Raw genomic sequence first — 20,625 nt, forward strand, 5'->3', positions numbered from 1 at the left:
ATTATAATTTGTATGATTATTCCAGTAGAATTGTGCATTTGAATATGCCAGTTATCATGCATAATTACCTGTTTAATTTATTATAACATGTATGGTTGCTTTATTGCTATTGAGACTTGTATGAATCTCATTGTCCAAATATTGTATTTAGATAGGATCAAGTATCAACAAACTTTGAACTTGACCCCACACACAAGAACCTGATTCAATAACCAGTTAAAGGCAAGAAACGCGTAACAGAAGTTCATAAGATGAAGCCAAACGGATCTGTAAAGGCTGATGAGTAAGAATAAGATGAAGCCATCACTATGAAGTAGTCTTCTGAACAACTTGAAGATATGCCATTTACATCTTAAATAATAACTAAACACAGTTGAGACAGTCATCCAGACATTTCCTACAAGGGTCCAACTCACCTGAAGGTGAGAAAAACTATGAAACCAAACCTTTCCTACAGAGGTCAAAACTCACATGAAAGAGAAAAAATTTATGAGTTTAAACCAAACTACTGTTGCTGCCTCAACTGTGTTTCACATCAGTGTGTCATAAATGTTATATCATATGTACAACTTGATCTTGCCGATAACAGATTAGGGGGCTTTTTCGTCGTTTGTTGGTGTTGGAGGAGGGTTCTGTTCTCTCCTTTTCTTGAAATATTTACCACCAAATTCTTCAGCCATCTCCGGATATTTTGTCTTTAAAAAGTTATCCAGGCACTTCCGGTACGAAAAATCTTGTTTCTGACCATCTTTCAATACCAAATAGAAGCACCTGCTCTCTTGGAAAGTGTTGTGCCTGCTAACCTGTCAAAAGCCCCAGTGCTATTTTTAGATGAAACAACTTCATCAGGACAGAAGAAAGAAGTACATGAGGATTGGTCACGAAATATATATAGAGAAAGGTTACGCAACAAGAAAAGAGACAATCTCCGGGATATTCCTTGAACACCACTAAAAAACAAACATTCCACTTGTTATACATTCTAAAATGGTGAATAAACCACAGAAATCCACAAAATTCTACACAGCTTTCCAAAACCTTTGAACCACATGACATGACACTTCTCTAAACCCCCATTCAATTCTCAAAATGATATTGATAAGGTCACAGGTCCAAAAATTAACACTGACATGTCCACACACCCACACAATGTATGTATGCATGTGAACTGGTCATATATACCAGAAAAGAAACAGCCATCATTTAGTGTTAATACTCCACGTTTATAAAATATATCTAATCTATCAAACCTGTGATAATAATGATAAATTGTAAGTAGAAGCTTAAAGGGCAAGGATAATGAAGAAAAAGATACCATCACATGATCAATCCCTACACCCATTTTGGCTGCTTTATCTGGATGGTGTTCAAAGACATTCTCAAGTACAAAAGTTTGATCCTCAGCAGCCAGAGGGTCCCCATCGTTGTACCTTCACACAATATCAACAAATAGAAAATAAATTATAACAAGCAAAAAATATTCAAATGCATGACACAAATTTCATGCAGAAGTAAAGGAAAAATAAAAGGCTTAGAAATTTATCACAGAATATTAAAAATGGAACAGTTACGGATATTGGAAGGCTGCCATATAGTGTAGCCTCCATTTCCTCAGTTCCTTGCAGTAATCTTCTATTAGAAGAGTAAACAATTGTAGCAACAGTTGTAATAGCTCCTGAGAACTCGCCAACAGCCAAACAATACACACACATGCACACACAAACAAACAGCAAGCAAGACTGTCAAATGAGCAGGCAGCAGTCCCTAATGTACAGGTTTAACGCCTAACCATCTACATGCCGTGCACCTTGCAAGCAATCACATTAGAGTTTAGACAACCAAGAAAAAGGCAAAAGGTGTCACAATTGTCTTATGTTTAAGCTTACAACTGTTCATATGATCATGAAATGTGCGTTGTTTTGCCTTGAGAAACTTACCCAGATTGTTGCATTATCCGTCTAATGTTCTGCATGATTGGTTCAACATCTTTGAGAATATCCTGTTCCTCAGAAGTGAATATATCCAGTCTCTGTCTCGTTGCTGTATATAGTCCACCTACATTAGTCTCACGATTTGCTCCAGGTGTTCTGGGAGGGCGATTCTTGTTTTTCCGTTCTGCAGCATGGGAACCCCAACCTTGGGAACTGTCAGAAGGATTTTTCTTGAACAATTCCCTACTCTGCTTTCCCCATTGATCTCTGTCACCATCATGAGCCGTAGCATTTTGGGAATCCCATCCACGAGAACTTCCACCCCAACCTTGGTTTGTTGGGGGCTTGGATCTTCCCCATGAGCGATTGCCCTCTTGGTCAAGTGAAGAGTGGCCATCATTTTTGCCAAATCCGGAGCCCCAAGAATCATCTTTTGCTCTTTCAGAACCAATCTCTCCTGTTTCAGGTTTATTCTTTGCCCATGACGACCAACCACTTGAATCTTTTACTGTAGAATCATCATCATTTGGCTTTGCTATCCACTTATCAGAGCTCCAAGAATCATCTTCTACCCTTTCAGAAGCGATGTCTCTAGTTTCAGATTTATTTTTTGACCAAGATGACCAGGTACTTGACTTCCTTACTGTAGAATCATCATCTTTTGGTTTTGCTGACCACTTACCAGAGCTCCAAGAATCGTCTTCTACTCTTTCAGAATGTTGGTCTCCTGTTTCAGGTTTATTTTTTGTCCCAAATGACCAACCGCCTGACTTTCCAGCTATAGACTCATGACTTGGTTTTGCTGTCCATTTACCAGAGCTCCAAGAATCATTTTCTGCTCTTCCAGGAGGAGCGATGTCTCCTGCTTCAGGTTTATCTTTTGGCACAGATGACCAACCACCTGACTTTCCCGCCATAGAATCATGACTTGGTTTTGCGGTCCATGTACCAGAGCTCCAAGAATCATTTTTTGCTCCTTCAGAAGGACCAATGTCCCCTGCTTCAGGTTTATTTTTCGCCCAAGATGATGACCAACCACCTGTCTTTCTTATTGTAGAATCATCATCATTTGACTTTTCAGCCTGCATATCAGAGCTCCAAGAATCATTTTCCACTCTTTTAGAACCGGTTACTCCTGTTTCAGTTTTATTTTCTGTCCAGGACGACCAACCACTTGACTTTCTTACTGTAGAATCACCATTTAGTCTTGCTGCCTGCTTACCAGAGCCCCACGAATCACCATTTGCTCCTTTAGATCCAAAGTCTCCTGTTTCGGGTTTATTTTGGGCCCCAGTCAACCAACCACTTGAGTTTGTTGTAGAATCATCACCATTTCGTTTTACTGTCCAATTACCAGATCTCCAAGAATCATCTTCCGCCCTTTCAGAACCAATGTCTCTTGTTTCAGGTTTATTTTTGGCCCAAGAAGACCAACCATCTGACTTTCCTACTGGGGAATGATCATTTGCTTTTGTGGTCCACTTACCAAAGCTCCAAGAATCCTCCTGTGGTCTTTCAGACCCACCCTCGTGTGCTTCAAACACAGCATCCATGCCAGAGGCACGCTCTGGTGACAATTCCCAATCCTCTACAAACAAATCATCAACATCCTCCCCGAGACATTCATTATTGTTGACCTCCTCTTGTGCAGTGCTTCTCACCATGTTCAAAAAGTTGTATACATCCAAACCAATCTCATTTGATTTTACCTACAAAAGAAAATGCCATGGTGAAATAATCGTTTAAGAGCTCCCACATGAATACAAGTCAAATATAAAGTCTAATTTCCAGAGTAGAACTGCATATAATCAAATACCTCCTTTGCATCCCAAAGAACTTCAAATCTTGACCCTGTGCCAACAGCCACACGTTTGCCCCAAGAACAGGATGCAACGATGCTTGATAAGGCGTCTGTGTGACATTTCTCAGCAGCCCGCTCAAAACATTTTTTAGGCGTCTGAGCAATCATACAAGGTAAGACAAAAATAACATCTTCCATTAGACCACATACAATGCGCATAATACATTTCAGAAGCAAGCAAGGCTGTGACTTACAAATAGCGTTGCATCAGTAAATGGAACTTGAGTATTCAGTTGTTTCCCCAGAGCCTTGTAGCCGCCTGTGTTGAATCCAACTAAACTCCCACCACAGGTCATGCTACTCGCTAAAAGGATTAGATGCTCCCTAAGAACACCTTTTGCAACCATTTTTACCGAGGATGCAAGACGCTGGGCACAACAACAAAATGTTAGGCCATTGAACGACAGTTCATCTGAAGGGAGGATCAGTGAAATGTGCCCAAATTTGAAAATATAGCAGAGAATTAAGAAATTAAAAAAAAAAAAAAAAAACAGATGAGGAAAATTTTACAAGACTTCACAGATCCTCACTCATAGGATCCACAGAATACAAGCAGATCTGTGGGGACCATTTGGGGGTAAGGCCAACTAGAAGATCCAGAAAAAATATTATAGTCCAGATGTTCAGTAAAGACTAGACCACAATTAGGATACCTTAATCAACGTGAAGACTCAATAGTTTGTGATATCAATCTCACATTTTAGGTGCAGTGAAGAGAAGGATAATGCATGACTCCTTAAACGATCAAGACTAAAACTTCACTCAAGTATGCATTTGACTTAAGCTGGAAAACAGAGTCAAAAAGGAACACTGGCATCACTATTACAAGATTTTTAACCCAAATGAAACATAATGATATCAAGATTTACATCGATATGAACCAGTCTTGCTGTAAAGAAACTTTTCCTCACTCACAATAGGACCCCATTAAAGCTCCAACCACATCCCAGTTCTATTTGTTGACGTTCTTAACTGTTTTTCTCTGTTTTTCTATAAATTGAATGTACTCATGGACAACACCGAACGACACAGTAAGAAACCAACCACAAGTTTCTATGACCTTTTTCTTCCTGTCAACAAGTCTTTACCTTTGACCACAATGTAAATTTACGCTGCGTGCAAAATTAATAAGAATAAGTGTTGAATCTTAGACAGTGGAAATAAGGGCCCATCGGGGTAGTGAAACTGAAGGCAGTATTTTTTCACAAGGTAAGTAAGCTTGGAGATAGAGCAGAACCCGTTAATAAAACTACAAGTAATTAATACAATTGTTTTCAATGGAAATGATTTTTTCACGGCCATAAAGATTCTGATAGAACAGAGGAAGAAAGCTACCTGGATCACTTGATCAAAAACACATGAAATCCCCAACAATTCCTCAACTTGCTTAATTGCATATGGAATCGAACGGGTGGTATCAATTAAATGAAGTACAGGAAGGCATGAGTCAAGTACAATCCTCCATGCATCACCACTTTGCTTTACAGCTGTCTCCCCGAGAATTATGTCCAATGCGAGTTCGCCTTTTGGAGATTTGTAGGGGTTGTGCACCCACATATTAGAATCTGGATTAACCCAGATTATGCTTGCAGAGATAATGCGGGCATCTCCTATTTATTTGACAGCAAAAGAAGATAGATTAATGGAAAATACATAAGCACGCAACATGACAAGTTTTATGACAGACCAAGGATATAATGTTCACATACAAAGATTGGCGGGTGATTGACCTAGTTTCTAATGTAATTAATTATTTGAATATATGCGGTGGATGGAATCTGAGTTTTGCAAAGGCTTGAGGGGAAATTAGAAATAAATGGGCAGCAACGAAACCACTTTTCTCAGTAATAGTCACCAGTCTTCTGGAAATAAATTTGGTTGCACCAATTTGCTACTGAATTAGAATAACAATTGACGGCAGCAAATGAGATTGAGAATAAGCACTGAAATACTGCACTAAAGAAAACAATGCATCGTAAGATGCAGAAAAAGTCGGTTCACATAAGCCGTGGCCAAAAAGGAAAAAAAGGACGCCTCTTCAAATGCCGAAATATCCACTTCACTAAAAAGAACCAACTAGAGAATGAAATATAATTTGAGCTCCATACCCAAAAAACCAATTGTTTACAACTTAGTATAAATTCATCACAAGCCAGAAGCAAATGCTAATAATGTATTTTGAATTGAAAACTACAGTAAAACTTAAATTGAGGAAAATACCTTTGATTATTGTTTCTAGGAGAACAGGGCAAATAACCTCAGCCAAAATGTACACTGTTTTCTCTAAATCATCGATAGCATCACCATCTCGCCAAATAAATGACACACATGGCACAGAAGACTCACTGCTAAGAAGGAACAACATTTCAGAAGGTAATTTTTCAATTCCAAACAATTTGCATCTTTGGGCGGAGCTTAACCTGCAAAATAGTTCTATCTTCTTAAAAACATGACCAAGCTTCTTCTTCTTACGGTATGGCTTGAGAGTTTCTTGGCATCTTTGGACCACCTCAGCCATATTGATCTCCTTCTCCTCCAGCATCATCTGTTTAAGAAAGATATGGTCACTTTTGAGGGGAAAAAATTGTGTTTAACAAGTCTTGAGATAATTTTCTTCTTTTACTACTCATCATTAAAAAAAACAAAAATTACTTGTCAGAAAAAGATATATTAATTGCCCATAAAGTTTGTTTAAGTAGAAACTTTATATATGCTTATAGACACACACACACACAGATTATACAATAAGCATTAGGAGGGAAAATAGAATACTGAAAAAATAAAAAAAACTAATGCAAGTAAAAATGGCTTTCAACTAATTTTTCACCTCATGTATTATAGTAACATTATTTATTTCATAAAAAGTTCATGGTAGTCAAAAAAAAAAATCATTTAAATTCAGACAGCTGCCTATTAGAACAATTTATCAATTGGGAACCAATTACAAGACAGGAGGATCGGGAATCCTTATAAAACCATAGAAACATAAAGCAGATACAAATAAAAACATTAACTCAATATAAACCTCAAGTACCCTCTGCACATCAGACTGAAGCCCTCTTTATAAAATAATCAAATAAAGCATACAAAAAGGAAAGGAAAAAATGCCATGCAGAGTTATTCCCTTTTCATTAACTGGTTGACATCTGGCTGCATCAATGTCTGCCCTATGTTGGCAGCAACACATAAATATGTTCAAATTTGTGCCAAAATGAAATTCAACAACCTGATTGAGATATATATGACCAACAAGGCCTGCATCAGTCTCAGGACCCTCATTGCCAGTTCTCTGACGTTGGTATCTGAAAATAAACATGCCAAAAGAATATATTGAACCCAAGAAAATCCTATTAGTATAATCATAAAGACAAAATTGCATGGGGACATGCAAATTGTTGAATGGCAGGACAGTAACAGTACTTTTCATGAAATGTCAAAATTAGTCCTTGAAAAACGAGTTTTACTATAAATAGAACTTTGGGTTAATTATTTTGTTCTCATAACACAATATAAACTAAGACAAATGTTATTATTTATGACTCTTTGGGGGGGGGGGGAGGGAACCAAATCAACCAATGCACATGACACTTGATATAAAGAGATGTCAAATCAGAGTTACAAAGAAACACACATGGCACAAGTTAATTAAAACCAATTATCATACCATACGATTATAAAATCTAGAGATCCATTAAAAATAGCTAAATAACCTCTTAATCATGGTTGATAAAAGCACAGCAATACTGAAATCAAGCTTAATTCTTTCAAATAACCCAAGCAATGCAAGCTTTTTTTTTTTTTGGGTTATAAGGATCTGGCTCAATCAAAAACACAAGACATGAGAAGACATACGAAGTATCAGAGTTTCCAGGCAAATTTACAGTTTAATGAAGAAAAATGCATTGACAAGAGAGAAATAGTGCAAAAAAACAAAATAGTAAGTTTCATTTAAAAGTACAAAATACAAGCAAAAACTCTAACAACCGCAACAAAGCCCTATCCCACTAGGATAAATATGCACTCTACAATCCTCTGCATGTCCAGCGTCAGCTGCTTAAACTCAAAACCCTAAAAAACTAGTGAACAGAGAATATTCTAAGTTTCTAAGAACAGAGAATATTCTAAGTTTTTAGGCAATGAATTATGCAGGCACATAAATATGCACTCATGCAACTAGCAACATTCATAACCCGGACACCTCACAACCTGTAAGTTACATGAAACAATGGCTGAGCTTAAATCAATACACACATTTCTTATATCAAGACATATAGAGAATATGGAAGAGGATACATACTCAATCATAACCTCATCTGCCACCTCTTTAAGACTGACTTTTCTCAATTGATTTTTAACCACATAAGCTGCATTTTCTCGGCAATAAAGCTTTCCACAACCACAATCATTCAAGTACAAAATTACACGCCGATCAATTGGCTCATTCTTAAAACTTACCTTGCAAACCAGTATTTCCTGAACACAGCGCATAAACAAAATCAGAGAAAGAAAATTCATCTGAAAATAAAAAACAGATAGCACCACTAGATAAACACATAAAATACCTTCATCAATTCCCATGAGGAGTTACTGTTAGGACTAGCATCAAGGACCGCCTTGTAGGCAGGATTTGACATGGCAGTTGCTGCCAAGACACCTACTGGCTCACCAGGAGGGAATAAAAGTTGGGTCTTATCTCCAGCTTTTACTCCATATTCAAATTGGATGACAGAATTGCTACTAACATTCCTCACAGTTCCATCATAACAAATAACAACATCCCGGAGGATGGCCATCAAATTCTTAAACAGTGTTCCTGGTTCAGATAGCCCTCTAGAAGAGCGCACAAGTATCTCTCTTGTTGAGATAGAATGCACCATCTCTTCATATGGGTCCAAGCCATGAAAAAAGCACCCCTTAATTAACCCAAACTCTGCAGAGGGATAATCAGTCCTATCATAATATTTACCATTAAAATGTGAAGCCACATCCTCAACCAATGTCTTTGAATAAAATTTTCCCCTGTCTGAAAGCTGCACGCCCAGGAATCCAATCTGCTGAACCAACTTATCAATGGCAGACTCACTTTTTGAGTCAATCAAATCACCGAGACCCGACTTCAAAATAAAATTAATAATTGGTTTCTTCACATCTTGAATATACTTCTCCAATTGCTGCTGCACCAATTCATTGTAGATTGACCTCAATTGTTTTAGCAAAATATCCTGTCTACCAATGCTCCTTTTAATGTTTCTTATGGCTTCCCCATATATGAAAAAGTCTTTCAAACTAACACTAAACCCTTCTACAAATAAACTTTCCATCAAAGAAGGTTGTAAAACATTGAAGAATCTCATCACCTCCTGAGGACCCTTTCCAAAGAAAATTGAGGCTGCAATTTCATTGACCATTGTCGAAAGAATATCTCTATTAAAATCAAACCTCAAGATTTTGCTTTGGCAGATCAAGTACTGGCCTCCGGTGCAGTCAAAACTAGATGGCAGCACAGATTGCAATATTTGCACAGCAGTCCAACAGGGACCTTGAGAACAGGCTTTCACAAGAGCAGGCTGTGGCAATGATGGCAAAATGAACATGGCTAACTGATGAGCTTCCCCTTTAGCCAAAAAGTATCTCTTAAACAACATTTTCAATGACAATAGTGAATCAGTAGTAAGCTGCAAATTGAGATTTCCACTGTGAGAACTGAGCAACTGTTTTTCCAGAGAGAAAAGCTCCAAAACCTCTGCTTTGGCAGCCAATGACTGAGGATAAAACAGGTGTATACAGTCACCATCAAAATCAGCACCCAGAGGTCCACAAATAAGGGGATTTATCTTTACAGTGTGGTCATCATGGATGTATACTGACAGGGCTTGAAGTGAGTGTTTGTGTGTTGTAGGGGGCCTGTTAATAAAGACAATGTCCCCATCCATTATCCTTCGGTGCACTATCTGACCAGGTTTGAGATATACATGGCCCTTTGAACTCTCTCTGAGCGAATATCTTGACAAACCTTCCCTATAGGCTAGACACAAATTTTTATCAACCAGCTCCTGTAAAAACTGGATGTTGTGAGAGTTGACCCTCTCCTCGAATGTTACTGTTTGAGCAACTTCAAGGGGAATTCCAATTTCATTTATCTTTTTGTAAGATTCCCCAGTAATCACGCTTCTTGAAGAAAATCCTGAACCCTTTCTGATGAACAAAGTTCTCATCTTCTCCATCCACACTTTTGTTGTCGACTCATTGAGTTCTTTATTGACCCCATAATGAGTCTCTATGTCCCGTGCAGCCTTAGCAGAACCCCTAACTTGAAGATACTGATGAACAACTGACTGCAAGTCAGCTGCTTCTATTAGGTGGGATTCGAAGTTTGGATTACCAGATCTTGAATTTGTTATAATTTCTACTTTCCTAAGCACTTTTCTCAGCACCGTCATGGAAGGATCCTGCAAAATTACCAGCTCTATAGCATTGAGAGACCCATCTATGTGGAACTCCTAATGGATCACAAGTTCAAGTTTATCTAGAGATTTAAATTATAATCTATCTGAAGCAATGTTGTAAAAATTGTTCAAATCACAATTCAAGATACAGTACAATTCAGAAAGCCAACAATACAAATCATGGGAACCATACATAAATGCGTCGTGGATCACCAGAATCTTGAGGCAAACAGTAGATATTGAATCACACAATTTAAATGATGCAGAAATCTGCAGCTAATTCAAGCTGCAGAGTAGGGTACTCTGTGACCCAATGCAAAACGATATCAGAAAGCTCCAAATTTCTTTTTCTGAGAGAGACGAACACTCAACAGATCCATAAATTTGAACTTTTTTAAATGAAACTTCAGGGACAATTTGAGACTTTTTGGTTAAACAAGCCACATCAAAATTACGCATATTTTTAAGAAAACAAGATTTTAAAATCATAACCATCCAAGTTCAATATCAGGTCTGGCTCAAATAACTTTGAATTTAGATGTATTTATTAGTTTAAATAAATCCAGTCTTGCTAAACTTATGGATTAGTATTTTGTCATTTCATCATCTTTAAGAATTAATTTTATAGCATATCTATATCCTTAAACTAAGTAATCAACATCTATTAAGCATACAAGAGCTACCCATCACAACAATATGCAAGTCTGATGAGCCCAACACACCTGTGGGCCATGAATACAAGAGGAAACAGCCCAACAAGACTGCTGAGTCATTTAATCAAACTAAAACTGGACCCCGGCCCGATAACTCTAAGAAGGGCAGTTAGGAGGCTGTTATCTAGGGTTGCATGCCATCAGAAGGGTATGCTCATGAGCTTAAGCAGAAGCCAAGAGCTCCTGACCTCTAGAACGTTAGAAAATGGCTACTGTTTATTGTTCTGTTTTATTTAATGCATTTCAGTCACTGGAACTAGCTTAAGTTAACTCTTTAATCATTTTTCCTCTTCCATTCCCATAGAAGGGGCTGTAGATGACGTATATATTGCGCTTTTGGGCAATAAAACTGTAGCTCCGTCAGAGTCCCACATGTGCACAAGCCTCCTCATCATTTATATTTCTATTCTTATTATGAATTTTACAAGGAAAAAACAAGAATAGTGAAATTGAGAAATCAGCCACATCCCTTCATTTACTCACCGAAGATAGGACACTGATGCCATCCGAAACTTCTGGCACACACAAACAGTTTGGGGGCACTGGAAGATACTTCAAGACATATCCTTCCTGGGGGAAATAGCCTTTTCCAACAAGCTTTTTTCTGGTCTCTGGAGGTATTCTTTTGATAATTTCCAGAACCTTAAATATTGGAAAAAACAAAACAACAAAAAGAATCAAAGTCATTGCTAAGTTCCAACATAAAAACAACAGCAAATACATGCTAACAGAAACATCAACATGGAACAACACGGCATTATCCAACTTGACACTCAATTATAGACCTTACAAAATCCAACTTAAATCACAAACAATTTTATTTTAAAATTCAATAACATAAAACAAGAAAATGCCATTTCCAGTGAAGAATTAAGTAATTAGTGACCAAGAAATAAATGCGCCTCTTCAAACCTTGATAAACTAGAAGGAACAGTGGTCAGCCTTGGAATGTTACAAGAAATTTACAATTTATCTTTAAAAATAGAACAGCCGGAAGGGGGTGAAGCCTCAAAGGAAATAACCAATAGAATTGCCAGATGGCAATATACAAAAATCAGACCTAAAATTTTCCACTTTTTGCTCTGTATGCATGGGGCTACCTATTCATGCATATAGCAAGGAAAACAGAAACAGTTTTCATACTAAGATAAATTATAATTATAATTTGACACAATAAGAAATATACATAGACCTGTCAAATTTAGATGATGCATGAGTCAAAACTAGCAAATAGATGTTTACCAGGACCATGAATATGTAGACGAACAGGAGTAACTAGTAAGTGTCAACGGAAAAAAAACAGCAGAAACAAAACCTCATAAGGAAGCAAAGCTCGAGTGTTATTGCTTTCATAGCGATAGCCATATTTTTCCAGAAAGCTCCAAAAGCCATGACACATTTTCGACTTAGACACCACCAATTCCAAGTAAAAAGCACCATCTGTTGTCTTGGCCTCCCGAATGGTAACTTGTGAAGCATTAGGATTCTATAAATAACAGGATGGAAATATCATAAACACTGAAATACACAAATAAACCATAGATTCCTACCTACTAGAAATTAGCATCAATTGTAAAACCTACTAAAGCCAGCTCAAATAGGGAGGAACAGAACTAGCTGACAGCATAATTATGTTGCCAAGAGAAGGCTTAGATTATATAGAAAAAAACAGAGGATAAAACATAGAAAAGGAATATTTGGAGAAGAAAGGGTACACCAAATTAGAAAGAATGAAAAATGCTTCAATCTTGTTGAACGTCTCTCAGTTGCGCCCCTCATAAACAAGGCAAAGAAGTACGGCCTCTACCACTTCCTTTCCTACCCCCTCTAGGGGGGAAGGTCAGGAGGGGGAATTAAAATGAGAGTGGAATGAAATGGGATGACCTAAAATCTCATAAGGTCTGATTTTGGATAGAAATAGGATACTTTTACATTATTATATGTGGTAGGATAGAATTAAGATAGCAACGGAAAAGTTAAGAAAAGCGATTGACCATATTAACCTTGAAATAAATTTGCATTGGTCTTATTAATATGCACATGAATGGATCCTAAATGGACAGGTTTTTGGGCCCACACCGGCCACAAGGGGGGCTTTGGGATATGTGTGTGTGTGTGTGTGTGTGTGTGTAAGATTGATGCACAAGTTGCAGTGATAGTTGATAGATGTAGCTGTAACCTGCTTCTTCAGAGGTTTTATATGAATACAAACACACAGAACCTATAAAGGTTGCCATTTAAAATTTTTTAAATTTATGGTCAATAATTTTTAAATAATTTAAAATAAAAGAAAGAGGCAGCCCAGTCAAGAAAATTGTCTTCACCAACACGCCCTGCACTTCTCTCTTTCACTATCAATTATAATGAAGTTGCAGGCAAGATTCTCAGAATATCAGTTCATAGTTTCCTCAAAAGCAATCACTATTTCGCCTTAGCTTCAGCTTTCATTGCTTTTCCTTTCTCTGCTTCCATAATCATCTCTCAACCTCTAGTCTCTTCCCCTTTATACCTTTTACCTAAAATCTACAATCACTCGAGGACTTTGTTCAATGTTGGATCATTCCCTTCATCATAAATGTTTACACTTCTCAGCCTCAAGGTTTCTGAAACCATCACTTCCTCAACTTAACCCTCACCTTCATCATGGGTAAAGCTTCCGATTTTAAACCCTGAAGCAATCCCTTGCCCCACCTACCTCCTCCATCCCAAGGAGGAGGGATCTGTCCTACAAAGAGAAAGTAAAATCATGGGGGAGGAAGGACCTCCTTGCCCCCAACCCTCCATCATTGTGTGCGCGCATCCACATATGCATATACGTATATGCATTTATAGGCACAAAAGGATTTGTTTTGGGATACATGGTGTGATTGTGAATAGGATGCAGAATGTTTTGGGTTTATGGCCCAACCACAATGAAATCTGAAGGTTTTATTTTGCCATATTCTCTTTTTTTTTTTGGTGTTATTCTTTCCCTCCATAAAATCACCGTAGAACATTTAGAAACCTCCAAAATAGTGTCTAGATCTCCTTGCAAAATCCCGTCATTCAACCATAGCCACTATGTTTGAGTAGATCTGTAGCAAGAGCCTGATTGGTGGCCAGATTCCCAGCAAGAACTTAGAACAACAGCAAAGAAAAGAAAGCAAGGTAGGGAACATTGATTGCAACAACAGATAAGGTAAGGAAAATCCATCTAGGGGAATAACGCTTCGGATCCAAAAGATCAATTTAATGACATTTAGGTCCAAAAGACTTTTATTGAAAGATAAGTGCAAATATAAGATTCATACAGTTGGGAATATGAAATTTTCAATTGCAAATACAGTATTCAGATCTTATAGGCAACTCCCAATTATTTGCAACTAAGACCCAATATTTGCAACCATCAATATCCGTATTTGCAACTCATGATTCGACAAAATCTTCTGGGACCTAACTATTAATAAATTAAACTATTGGGAGCTAACTGCTGTTTCCCCTATCTTTTTGCTGAGTTCTAAGAATGAAAAGGGGACATCTGATTATGGTATGACTTGGAAGGTGGGTCTTGATCTGATCAAAGGCAAAGCCATGAAGTATAGTAGAATCTACTTTGCCATGGAAGTTGAGATTTGACATGAGAAACTATGAGTGGGGGGAAAAAAAACACTGGAAAGGAATAAAAAAAATAAAAAAGAAGAAAAATGTCCGTAGAGGACCAGATTGAGATTGAGAAAGCCGATGTAGTGCAACAAATGTACAAATTTTCCCAGTTGTGGGATTATATGATTGGATACCCAAGAACCATAATCTTTACTAGAAACAGCTAAGTGTCTGTAGAGGACCAGATTGAGACGAAGTTCATGCTTAGCATTCATAAATGATTGTCATGTATTTTTGAATTAGACTGATATAACTTATGCAATGAGTATGATATAATGAAGATCAGTGGCAAATTCGTATTTCTATTGTATTATCTTCAGTCCTAATTATAAGACCTCATTTGTAGACTGCAAACTAGATCTTATAATTAAGACTGGAGGTAGTATATTATTTCATCTACAATATAGTTCCTTCCCTCATCAGATGGGAAGCCCTGATCTTAGCTGCAAGGAAAGGGAATAGTGGACAGAGGAGATCCCACTCATGCAAAAGGTTCTGTTTTGCTGGATGGCTTTTCCTTTTACCTTCCTAAGCAGACCAAACACACTAGAGTATCTAGAGCACTGAATTTTATTATTTTTCATCTTTGAAAAAAAAAGACACAAAAACAAACTGCCAATAGAGGCAAAATCGCAGAAAATGTGATATAAACTAAAGCATCTAGACCAAAGTGAACGAATCATCAATGTCAAAAAGACACCCGAAAGTTAGAAACTAAACTCAATACAATGCTCCAAGTCAGACACATTTAAAATGTGCCCTTTGAAAATTAAAAGAAAAAAATTATCCTTGGCATAGAAAATGTTATTCATAAGGATCATCATCATATTTAATATTGCATTACCACATATACAAATAGATAATACGAATAATAAAAAAATCAAATCTATATATGTACATAAACATGCAAATACATATATAAATCAATAGATATATAAACATATATAGAGGTGTGTGTGCAGAGAGAGAGAGAGAGATTTGTTTGTCCTGACTCCACAGAGGCAAAATTCCAGAAAATGTGATATAAAATAAAGCATGTATTCTAAAAGTGAAGGAACCATCAATGTCAAAAAGACGCCAGAAAGTTAGAAACTAAACTCAATAAAATGCTCCAAGTCAAAAGCATTTAAAATGTGCTCTTTGAAAATTAAAATATATATATATTTATTGCATTAGCACATATACAAAAAGATAATACGAATCATAATAAAATAAAATATATTTATGTACATACACATGCATATACATATATAAATCATTATATCTATAAATATATACAGATGCGTGCGTGCGTGTTGAGAGAGATTGGTGTATAGGCAAAATTCCAGAATGTGTGATATAAACTAAAGCATTTGTGCTAAAAGTGAAGAAACCATCAATGTCAAAAAGAGGTTGGCCAAAAAAAAATATATATCAATGTAAAAAAGACACCAGAAAGTTAGAAGCTAAACTCAATTCTCCAAGTCAGACACATTTAAAATGTGTTCTTTGAAAATTTAGGGGGGGAAAAACTATGCTTAACATAGAAAATGTTATTCACAAGTATCATCATGTTTATTGCATTACCATATATGCAAATAGATAATACGAATAATAATAAACTCAAATATCTCTATGTACATATACACATGCATATAGATATATAAATATATATAGATAGATAAATATATATAGATATATAGAGAGAGAGAGAGATTGGTTTATACTTTATACTGACCCCACAACGAGGGAAAATTGCAGAAAATGTGATATAAACTAAAGCATCTATACTGAATACTGAAAGTGAAGGAACCATCAATGCCAAAATGACACCAGAAAGTTAGAAACTAAACTCAATACAATGCTCCAAGTCCAATACATTTAAAATGTGCTCTTCAAAAATTAGGAGGAAAAAAAAAGAAAGAAAAATTATGCTTAACACAGAAATGTTATTCACAAGTATCATCATATTTATTGCATAACCACATATACAAATAGATAGTACGAATAATAATAAACTCAAATTTATGTATGTACATATACATATGCATATCGTATATAAATGCATATAGAGAGAGAGAGAGATTGGTTTATACTGACCCCACAACATCTTGCCAAAAGCTTGTGTGTTAAACCATTGCTTGCCGCTGGATTCTGAAAGATTATAGGCCAGAAAGTTAAAACTTGCAAGCTAACATGATAACTATAATCAGAGACAAGCAAATTATCAATCATTCACCATCTTTGAAAAGACAGTAAAACTTCAAGGAAAAGTGGAACGGGGAGAGGAAGGGTGTGATATGAATATATTGTCATTATTTTCCTCAATTACATGTTTCCTAGTATGCATATATTATTCAAGTTTCGCATTGCAATCTATGATAGCAGGGTGCTTCTCATCTCTTTATTAAGTATACTTTTCAAATCAGACATAATAGGGATATTCAAAGATGATGAGAAACAAAGAAAATGTGAAAAGTATAATTGATTATTTGGTTGGAAAATAGTCTTTCATAAACCTATCATCTCAAGGAATTTAACTCTGCGGGTAAAGGGTGTAAACAAAAGGATATTAACTAAAGCTCCTTCACTTTTTGCAATCAATAACCACAGGCCTTTGAAAAGATTAGCAAATTCATGTTAATTCAACATGCTAAAAATGAATAACAAAAATCAATTATCAGGTGTTACCTTGTATGTTTTCATTTTCAAGCAGTTTAAGCACAGCAAACTGAGCATCTTCTTCAATTCAATAATGTGACTTGGATGGTAAATCGGAACTGGTAGCTTAATATATCCAAAATGACCTAGAAAATAATAACAAAAGAATATTGATACATTTGAAATGCTATTCTTTTATCAAACTAATAGCCAGAGAATGAGACCATATACAAACCTTCACATTTTTCAGCTTCAGAAGCGCCACAAGATTCACATCTTCCAAATTCAAGGGGTAGCCCAAGAAATGGATTTGACAGCTGACTAGCATGACTAATTGAAGAGTCATTAACCGATGCTGTACACTGCCAAGACAAAACAGAAACGTAGAGTAATTTGGTCCCCAAAAAAGATATCAAATATCAATATTAGGCTCAATGATACATTGTTGAAACAGACATTACTTAGAAAGCTCTTCTTCAGCTAAAGCAATAATTTGAGATATTTCAAGCAATACTCTCAGCAACTGACCATAAATATAATACCAACATACTACATACTCAGAGAATTCATGCTACAAACTATGTTTTAAGCTCTATACATAACCCTCAACCAAAAAAAAAAGGTGCCAATTATGACAAAAACTTTTAAAATAACAAAATCATTCCAAAATAAAGTCCTGATAGGCACTATTCCTGGTTGTCTTGTGTAGTCAAAGGCATTTGCCTTGACACCTAAGGCAATGAGGTGAGGCACTAAAGGGTTTAACGCCTCTTGTACCATGAGAAGCATTGGCTTCAGCCAGCCGCTCACCTGGCAGCACTTTTGGTGCTTTCCCCTTCATTCAAGGGGGGTCCTTTAGGCACTTGAGAATGGTGGAAAGAACAGGGAAATCACAGGGAGGCCAGCTCAAGTATTTTAAAACAGTATGACTTCATTACAAATTAGAAAACTATAAAAATCCAGTCCAATAACTAATCAGTAATAAGATAACAAGGTCATTCTCACTTTAAAATATTATTTATGCTACTCATTTTCCAAGGTTTGATAGCTGAACTTATCACTAGAATCGATGGCTGAATCATTTTATGATTGAATAATGATGTTACCGAATTACTGAATTAATTAGTGCATTTGATTAGACCAATGGCTAGATAATAATTACGTTTGATTAACTAACTTACAGGTCAAATGTTGTTACAACTTACATTTATTTTATTTATTAGCCTTTTATGGCATTATTTCCTATTTTCGCAGCTCGCTTCACTCAAGTGTCTCTTTTCCTTTTACCCTGCACCTCTCATCTAAGGCAGTTCCAGGGTTTAGCATCATAAGGGGCTACTTTCTTTCCCTTTTTTTTTTTTGGCCTTTAACTGCCTTGAGAAGCTCATAATATAAGTGCATGTCATCTTTTGCCCAGATCACAATAACACACCCTGCATTGTTCCGATTTTATCTCATTCACGAAGAATGGATGGTTGTTTCCTATGCTACACACCACAGGAAGCTCAACTGATCCATTAATGCAACTCTATTAACACAAGAAACTGGAAACAGAAATTCAATTTGAGCTTACAATTTCATGAAATGTAGCCAGACTAAATCTGATCCCAACAACTTCAGCATCTAAAATAGTTGAAGAATGGTCTTCCTCCATCAATTTCAGAGTTCCAAAGTGCTTTCAAGTTCCTGCAAACAATAATTTACAATCACTCATATTATTTAGTGAAACCTCTAAAATGGCTTTTTCTTTTCTTTTTCATGTCCTTGAGAAGGGGTGACTAATTGATGAAAGAGAACTCATGGTACAACGTCATTGAGAACAAAAATTGAAAAAGCTGAAATTCATCAATCATCACTTGAAAATTCTAGCATCAGACAACAACCCCTAGTAGCCAACAAAAATAGCACACTTCAAAAATGTGCCAAGCTCTTCTTTCTCCCAAGGCCTGACGAACAAAGAAAAAATTATACGATATCGGGGACTTGCATGGACAGGAAACTCACTAAAGACAATAATTGTGACTAATGAGTGCAGGGATACCCTCAAGAGCTCTAAAATCCCTTCAAGATTTCATCCAAACTTCAATGCGTAAACACGAGCCGCAAAAAGAGAACAAAGAAAAGAAAAGAAAATATAAATCGAAGAAGGAGTAAGAGGTTTAAACGGATTCATATTCACTTCCCACTCAGCGAGTTAGACGAAATCAGAAATCACAATCCTCCCTTCATTCAGACTAAAATCAAAACGACTCATCAAGGGAGTTTAAAACTGCAAACAAACATGTAAAAAAAAGAGCTGAAATGGCCATCCTTGGGGGTACCAGAGAACCAATGAAATAAAAGCCTGCATGGAAAAGAAGACTAGCATAAAAATGTGCGAAACATTGCTCCCTGAGCTGGGCTGGGAGCCAAAGATGGAATTGAGGTGCAGATGGTACGCAGGATTCAAACCTCCAATGTTATTTCAAAAAATAAATAAATAAAACGTACGGAACATTTTCCATAATTTTTTCCTCCCAAACCCTCAACTTCAAATGAAACAGACCGTCAAACTAATTTTTCTGGCATATTTCCCAGAAACGAAATCATTTGATTACCACCCCACTCAAGCAAACTCATTACTTTCTCCTCTCCCAAACACAAGTCTTACCTCGGAAAAACAAAAGACCCCTCCTTTCAGTAACTCAAGAAGGTGTAAGTCAAACCCTAGACCGAAGAACGAGAATGAACAAATGGGTTAGTCACAATTAGTGCTAAAGCTCAAGAGACTAAAACATTCTGCATGAATCGACAATGCCAAACCATCAGCTGCAATATCAGCATGCCAGAACACAGGACGGAAGTACCTGATTCTCTGGTTTCTCTCTCTGCGCGATTCGGACACAGAAGGAACCGAAGGCAAGCGTGGGTGACTGAGAATGAGGGTCCAGTGGCACGGAGAGTGTGAGTGGGAGGGGGAGAGAATTCGCTTTGCATGAAACGAATTCCGTTTCAGCAAAATTGAAATTTGGCAATGCTGGGTTTTCCGCCCATACAGGTGGCCTGCTGTTCTGGGTTTTGGTCGCTCAATGACCAAAATGCCCATAGATTGGCTGCGAAAAGAGGGTGCTGTGCATATAAAACAAAACAATTAATTCTTAGGTTTTGTTTGGTTCAGTGGAAGGAAGAGGAGGAGAGTGAAGGTGAGTGGAAGTAAGAGGAGGTTATGAGTATTATTTGGTTGAAGAGAAAAGGAAGGGGCAAAGGTTTCTTGTTTGGTTTAGAAAAGGAGGAGAGAAAAACTAATTATAAGTTAACAGATATGTCCTTATTTCTTTATTATTTTATTTTCATATTTATATCAGAATTATTATTTTTTAATTTATGAATATAAAAAAATAAGTTATCTTGCA

General features: G+C 36.7%; 1 protein-coding gene across 1 annotated transcript; it reads right to left on the reverse strand.

Moving 5' to 3' along the window:
- Nucleotides 1–284: 284 nt before the first annotated feature.
- Nucleotides 285–20,260, reverse strand: LOC114754361 (DNA-directed RNA polymerase V subunit 1). The gene is made up of 19 exons (XM_028943127.1): nt 20,080–20,260; nt 19,884–19,939; nt 18,807–18,919; nt 17,469–17,595; nt 17,264–17,379; nt 16,673–16,726; nt 12,267–12,437; nt 11,435–11,593; nt 8,355–10,241; nt 8,090–8,265; nt 7,019–7,094; nt 6,213–6,337; nt 6,013–6,137; nt 5,128–5,402; nt 3,987–4,160; nt 3,748–3,888; nt 1,938–3,640; nt 1,316–1,430; nt 285–803 (listed from the first exon to the last, which is right to left on the reverse strand). The coding sequence occupies exons 3-19, from the start codon at nt 18,885–18,887 to the stop codon at nt 591–593; spliced, it is 5,718 nt and encodes a 1,905-aa protein (XP_028798960.1). The 5' UTR covers nt 18,888–18,919; nt 19,884–19,939; nt 20,080–20,260; the 3' UTR covers nt 285–590.
- Nucleotides 20,261–20,625: the final 365 nt, after the last annotated feature.

Source organism: Neltuma alba, unplaced genomic scaffold, assembly GCF_004799145.2.
Source record: "Neltuma alba isolate B1F8T4 unplaced genomic scaffold, ASM479914v2 tig00010134_pilon, whole genome shotgun sequence".
NCBI lineage: Eukaryota > Viridiplantae > Streptophyta > Magnoliopsida > Fabales > Fabaceae > Neltuma > Neltuma alba.

Bases quoted from the DNA above. Each gene is read 5' to 3' on its own strand.
- LOC114754361 (XM_028943127.1), bottom strand. From the start codon at position 18,887: ATGGAGGAAGACCATTCTTCAACTATTTTAGATGCTGAAGTTGTTGGG. The intron at 17,596-18,806 runs GTAAGCTCAAAT...TTGTCTTGGCAG, and splicing joins TGGCTACATTTCATGAAATT to TGTACAGCATCGGTTAATGA. The intron at 3,641-3,747 runs GTATTTGATTAT...TTTCTTTTGTAG, and splicing joins TTCTTTGGGATGCAAAGGAG to GTAAAATCAAATGAGATTGG.